The sequence below is a fragment of the Macrobrachium nipponense genome, chromosome 13 (genome assembly GCF_015104395.2).
Source record: "Macrobrachium nipponense isolate FS-2020 chromosome 13, ASM1510439v2, whole genome shotgun sequence".
In the NCBI taxonomy this organism is placed as follows: Eukaryota; Metazoa; Arthropoda; class Malacostraca; order Decapoda; family Palaemonidae; genus Macrobrachium; species Macrobrachium nipponense.
Window position 1 is genome coordinate 23,047,273 of NC_087206.1, and position 7,500 is coordinate 23,054,772.

General features: G+C 34.2%; 1 protein-coding gene across 2 annotated transcripts in view; it reads left to right on the top strand.

Moving 5' to 3' along the window:
* The window catches only part of LOC135225685 (PDF receptor-like), a 478,368-nt gene that overhangs the window by 459,585 nt on the left and 11,283 nt on the right, over nt 1-7,500 (top strand). For both annotated transcript variants that reach the window (XM_064265032.1, XM_064265031.1), the window contains exon 12: nt 4,940-5,123. In XM_064265032.1, coding sequence (XP_064121102.1) covers nt 4,940-5,123 — 184 coding nt within the window. The remainder of the gene's footprint in view (nt 1-4,939; nt 5,124-7,500) is intronic.

Here is a 7,500-nt window from a genome sequence, read left to right on the forward strand (position 1 = left end):
CTTCAAAGCTATAAATATTTCATTTATCTTTACGGGCAAGCGGACTTATTCCATGTCACTTTGAAATTGGTATCCATAGTATTTTGAATGTTTTCGTAAGATAATGATTGTCTTCGTTGTATAATGACTGTTTGCTCAGTATAATGACTCTCTCATTGTTGGTTGAGGGGAATAGAGGGGATTTGAGGTTGAGAATGTTATGTTGTTTAATTCAGTATCGTTCAACTTACCTCCACTTTATTATTAAATAATAATTTTCGAAACTGTGGACATTGAAGGAAAGTAGAGAGAGAGAGAGAGAGAGAGAGAGAGAGAGAATGAGAGAGACTGAGAGAGAGAGAGAGAGAGAGAGAGAGAGAGGGTTATGACTGTGGAGGAACCAGTTGTAGGCGCAGAAATGTTCACATCATCGGATTTTTTGGTTATCAGGGAGAGTTTCTTGCTTACAATGTACAGTATTCAGATATGATAAATGTTGCTCGAATAGGACACACTGGATGGTTCAGGAAAAACATCGACACATTGATTTAATATATTCATCAAAAGCCAACTTGGTTCAGAGTGTGTCATGGAAAATGTATCATACAACATTGACATGTAGACAAACATACAAAGACTATCTGTTTGTGCGTTTCTGCATGTATGTGAATAGTAAAGTGATAAGAGATTGATGTGGTAAATCATATCAAAATTATTTGTAAAGAAGATTCGTTTGATATCAGGAAAACAATGGAAAAATAAGGAATAGTTTTAAGATTTGGAGAAAAAAAGTCAATACGTATAACCATCTCAGGCTCTCTCCGTTATAACTGACGAAAACGGTAAAACAAAAACACGTACAAAAAAAAATCAATAATACGAATGATTGGGGGAGGAAAACGAAAAAAATACAACAGAAAATTTAATAAGGCTGCGTTGTTTTCAATGTATTTTCTGCGACTTCCAAAATAATATCAAGCGAGGTGTCCTTAATGAACGTGCTAGAGCGGAGGTTCAAGGGGCGCATTTTCGGTTCAGAGACAATGCTGGAATTCCAGATCCTACGATATCTTCTTGGGTCTCCGTTGATACTTTCTTATGAGTTTAAAGCGAGTCAGTGGATACCTCATTGCATTTTTCTCCTGTTCTTCTTCTTCTTCTTCTTCTTCTTCTTCTTCTTCTTATTATTATTATTATTATTATTATTATTATTATTATTATTATTATTATTATTATTATTATTATTATTGTAAAAGACCCTCTTTTAGGCAAAATCTGTTAAAGAAAATGGCAGAATTAAGCGAGTTGATTTTATGTATTGTTTTTTCTATTTATCTTATCATCCGCTTCTCTGCCAACATTCATGTTGGGAATTTCTAAAAATTCTCAAAAAAGCTAAAGGTGATTTTTTTTTTATTAAAACAGGATTCTGGTGTGATTTAGCTATTAACAGCATAAGACCTCAGGTCCAGGTCAACCAAGGGCCGTAGTCAGTGCTGGTCAATTCCAGGGCGGGGTCGTCTTCGGTCTACAAAAAAAAAATAAATAAAAAAAAAATAGGGGGAAAAACAGTAACCATAAGAAAACAAATATTAAAAATATAGAGAAAACTCTATATGACCTGGATGCAAGCGATACAACTATCACTTTCAACGCTGTTTGCTTGAGAGAGGGTCTTCTACCAACATGTATTACTATTATTACAATCCGCAGTTATGCATGGGTACATATATATAAAAATTTACCTCTACAGGGAGCTTTCGGGAATCTGCTCGATTCCCACTTTCAATCAAACAGATTCCCGGAAGCTCTCTGTGTATATAATATATAATATTATATATATATAATATATATATATATATATATAATATATATATATATATATATATATATATGTATATATATCATATATAATATATATATATATATGTGTGTGTGTGTGTGTGTGTGTGTGTGTGTGTGTGTGTACCCATACGTAACTAGGCTTGTATCTCCACTCAAAACGAATGCTTGTATTATTATTATTATTATTTTCCAGCAACTCAGTAAATGATGTTAAAAGCTGAATTAATAAGATCCTTACTTCGGGACTAATCCAGCTTTGTCATCAAATTTTATTTCCTCGATGCATTGTGGATTAAAAACAAATCTACGGAAACTACAGTACACTTTTCACGTTCAATTTTATTATATTATTAATATAATTGATATACTACGTATATCATGCAATTGTAATAGCCACAATGCCCTCTAAACTTCTAGAATTCTTTTATCTTTTTTTGGATACGCTTGTCACTACAAAGCCTGAAAATTCAAGATCCAAGAAATCTTAAGAAGAAATTGTTATGCCCGGTCCTGGGAAATGAACCATGGTCCAATGATAACAAAGAGGTCAGGCCGGCAACGTGACCTCTTTGTGATTATTGGACCTGGGTTCGTTTCCCAGGACAGGGCATCACAATTTCTTCTTCAAATTTCTGTGAACTTGGATCTTCAGGCTTTGTAGTGACAAGCGTATCCAAAAATTAGCAAAGAATTCAAGAAGTTAAGAGGGCATTGTGGCTATTACAATTGCATATGTACTCGTATGTATCTGGTAAAAGAGTGACCAGTAGATTCTACATATATACTATATCATATTTTAGGCCTAAGACACTTCACTTGGTCCAAATCTGGCTAAGATTTTTAACATTCTGTTGCTCACTTCGAGATAATTCCAGATCATTCCGAGGCATTACATTAGAACGATGATCCTACTCTCACGTCTCTTCTTAAAAACAAATCTACGGAAACTACAGTACACTTTTCAGGTTCAATTTTATTATATTATTATTATAATTGATATACTACGTATATCATGCAATTGTAATAGCCACAATGCCCTCTAAACTTCTAGAATTTTTTTATCTTTTTTGGATACGCTTGTCACTACAAAGCCTGAAAATTCAAGATCCAAGAAATCTTAAGAAGAAATTGTTATGTCCGGTCCTGGGAAATGAACCATGGTCCAATGATAACAAAGAGGTCAGGCCGGCAACGTGACCTCTTTGTGATTATTGGACCTGTTCGTTTCCCAGGACAGGGCATCACAATTTCTTCTTCAAATTTCTGTGAACTTGGATCTTCAGGCTTTGTAGTGACAAGCGTATCCAAAAATTAGCAAAGAATTCAAGAAGTTAAGAGGGCATTGTGGCTATTACAATTGCATATGTATGTATCTGGTAAAAGAGTGACCAGTAGATTCTACGTATATACTATATCATATTTCAGGCCTAAGACACTTCACTTGGTCCAAATCTGGCTAAGATTTTTAACATTTTGTTGCTCACTTCGAGATAATTCCAGATCATTCCGAGGCATTACATTAGAACGATGATCCTACTCTCACGTCTCTTCTCTTCCTCTCCGCAGGAAGGAAGCTCTCTCTCTCTCTCTCTCTCTCTCTCTCTCTCTCTCTCTCTCTCTCTCTCTCTCTTCTCTAAAAGTACTGCTGCTGCCACTTTACATTTGAATTCATTGAGGCTGATCACTCAGGGTTGTAAAATGCGCACAAATATACAGGAATGCAAATTTCTATCGTTTAGTACATAATACGAGTACAGACATTATTATATTATATAGATAATAATACTAATATATATATCATATACATATATAATATTTAAGATAGATATATATGTGTATAATATGGTGTGTGTGTGTGGGTGGTATTTGTGTGTGTGTGTGTGTGGGTGTGTGGTTGTGGGTGTGTGGGTGTGTTATCTTTGGTCTGGCTGGTGTTATGGTCTGTTCTTGTCTGTTTGTCTGTATGTGTATAAAACCGTGTAGCCATGTATTAACAAACTAAAACAAAAATTCTGTAAGATATGCAAATATAAATCGCATGAGTACTGAGGTTTTTTTTTTTCCTTTTTTTTTTCAAAACAGCAAAAGCCCGTATTTTGATTCACAAATACAAGGTTTTTTTTTTTCTTAAGTGAAACATTTATTGTAACATGCGCTTGGAGATCATATATAATATATAATATCAGATAATTAGTATATATTATATAACAATATATGATATAATTTAATATATATCTAACCTACATACATATACAAATATACTGTATACATCATACATATAACATTTACATACATACATGAGCGCTTCAGTGTGTGTGTAACTCTTGAAATTAAATTACTCATACAGGAAATCTGCATAAATTACAATGTATGGACCGACGAACATTCAAGTGGAAATATTCCTAATGTATGAAGGTATAAAATATGCATTTTTCATTTAAGATACATCTTTCTCTTAATTAAACCTGTCGTTACTTTTAATGTCAAACTGTTTTGCTTGCGTAATACACACCCACACATTATATATTATATACATATATATGCATACATATATGTATATATACAATAACATATGTACAGATATGTATATATTCATATACACACGTATGGTATATGTATTATATGCTATATAATTATATATATACATAGCATATTAATATATACACGTATATACATATATTATATATATATATAATACATTATAAGATATATATACAAAAATATATTACACAAGTCTATATAATTTAAATTTATATATTAGATATATATATATATACACGACTTATACATAGAATAGATATTATAAAGATATATTCATACACAACGTGATGTATATGTATATATGATAATATATTATTATACATATATTATATATACACATATATAGATATATTTAATATATTATAATATATATATATATATATATATAACGTAATATATATTTATATATATATATATATATATATATATATACACGAATATATATATATATATATAAAAATATATAACACGTAATATATATTATATATATATATATATATATATACACATATATAAGTTTATTAAATGCATATGTACACATGAATCTTCTAAAACTGATATTCTCGCCCGACAGGAAAGCGGTGAAAGCAGCTATCGTCTTGCTCCCTCTGCTGGGCATCACGAACGTCCTGAACATGATCCCGGGTCCTCTGGGTCGCTCGGCGGTCGAATTCGGGCTGTGGTCCTACGCAACCCACTTCCTAACTTCCTTTCAGGGTTTCTTCATCGCCTTACTCTATTGCTTCCTAAACGGAGAGGTAGGTCGATTCTGGCGAAAGGAGTTGTGTTTTTTAAGTAACCTACCACACCCCACCGGGCCACACTACTCGTGTGTGGCGTCATTGCAACATTCAGAATTTTGAGTGATTCTAGTGTTGTTGGGTTTAATGCATTTTAGGGATTCGTGTGTTAGTGAGTGTTTGTGTGTGCATAATATTTGAAGGGGAATTCAGGTATTGATGATATGGTTGCAGCGTATATCGATTATCGGGGTCAACTACCTACGCACCATTTTTATATTATGAAAACAGTTAGGTTAACGACTTTAAAACTAACTTATTTAAGATGGTGTTGAGTGAAACATGGACAGTTGAGACAAGGTTAGTTAACTCCCAAGTAAGATTATGTTTGGTAATTTTTGTAAATGTATTGTTAAAATAGATATGGTAGTTATCTTAACAAATAGGTGAAACGGAGTTATGTTTAATAAGCTAAATCTAGGTCTAATAAAATCACGGTAAGTTGGATAGAAGTAGGTTATATTATGGTAACGTTAAGTACTGAGAAAATAACTTGGGTCATTCAAGATTAGGCATCGTTCTGTAAGGTTACGCTAACAAGGTAAAGTTATCTTTGGTAGGGAAAGCTAGGTCATATTCTGTGAGGTTACAGTAGGCTAATTAAGGTTACCTTTGGTAGGGAAACCTTGGTCAGTTTCTGTGAGGTTACTCTAGTCTAGGTAAGGTTAGCTTTGGTAGGGAAATCTATGTAAAACAATGTAAGGTTATGGTAACCTAGGTAAGGTTAGCTTTGGTAGGGAAAGTTAGGTAAATTTATGTAAAGTTATGGTAGTCTAAGTAAGGTTACATTTGGTAGGAAAAGCTATGTCGATTTCTGTGAGGTTATAGTAGGCTAGGTAAGGTTACCTTTGATAGGGAAAAATACGTAAAACACAAAGTTTATGGTAGCTTAGGTAAGATTTGGTAGGAAAAGCTAGGTAGGTGAGGTAAGCTTTAGCTTTGGTAGGGGAAGCTAGATAAATTTCTGTAAAGTTTCGGTAGGCTAGGTGAGGTTAACTTTGGTAAGGAAAACTAGGTTAATTTCTGAGAGGCTACAATAGCCTAGTCATGTGAGCTTTGGTTGGGAAATCTACGTAAAATTGTATAAGGTTATGATAGCCTAGGTAAGGTTAGCTTTGGTAGGGAAAGCTAGGTAGGCTAGATAATGTTAGCTTTGGTGGGAAAAACTAGGTAAAATTCTGGAAAGTTAAAATAGCCTAGGTAAGGTAATCTTTTGTAAGGAAACCTAGGTAAAATTCCCAAAGGTTACGCTAACCTAAGGAAGGTTAACTTTAGTGAGGAAGGGTGGGTAAAATTCTGTAAGGATACGGTAGCCTTGGAAAGGTTAGCTTTGGTAGGGAAAGCTAGGTAGGCTAGATAATGTTAGCTTTGGTGGGAAAAACTAGGTAAAATTCTGGAAAGTTAAAATAGCCTAAGTAAGGTAATCTTTAGTAAGGAAACCTAAGTAAAATTCCCAAAGGTTACGCTAACCTAAGGAAGGTTAGCTTTGGTGAGGAAGGCTTGGTAAAATTCTGTAAGGATACGGTAGCCTTGGAAAGGTTAGCTTTGGTAGGGAAAGCTAAGTACATTTCTTTAAGGGTTTGGTACCCTATGTAAGGTTAGCTTTGGTAAGGAAAGCTAAACGCCTTGTTCCCATCATATTCGAATGGTCCTTTCCTATCTTTCAAATGTATTTCTCCCCCCCACCCTCATAGTTTCTCTCCACTCAGGTGTGGCTAAAACAATTCCAACTTATTTACAGTTATTTCTATACATTTCACAGCCATTCCATGTTAATCTGCTACACAAGTCACGTTCATTCAGTTCAGCTGGTGCCAACTGTCTCTTTGGTCGGCACCATGATGTTTACGGATAGCGAATGTGCAGAATTTTGGCAACTTTCCCCTGGAAACTTCTGCTAACAGTTTGCAGCCTTTGGTGCTCGGTGTGTATCACAGATGGACAATAACAGAGAATTTTATTACTGTTATTATTAGTAGGAGTAGTTGCTGAAATAAAAATTGTTACTGGTGTTTCAGCTGAAGTGCTGTGTTTAGTAAAGAGGTAACGAAACATGGTTCATGAATCACACGAGAAAAACAACCTCGTTTAAAATTAATTGAAAAACAACGCCAGTGCATGGCCAGAGCACTTTGGTAAATTGCTTTAAGAGTGAATTAAGCAGAGATTACAAAGGATTTTCTGATAAAGAAAGAGAATGAGAGAGAGAGAGAGAGAGAGAGGGGGGAGAGAGATGAGAAGACGAGAGAGAGAGAGAGAGAGAGAGAGAGAGAGAGAGAGAGAGAGAGATGGGTGGGGATGTGGTTTCCAGAGCATAAACAGTATTTACCATTTT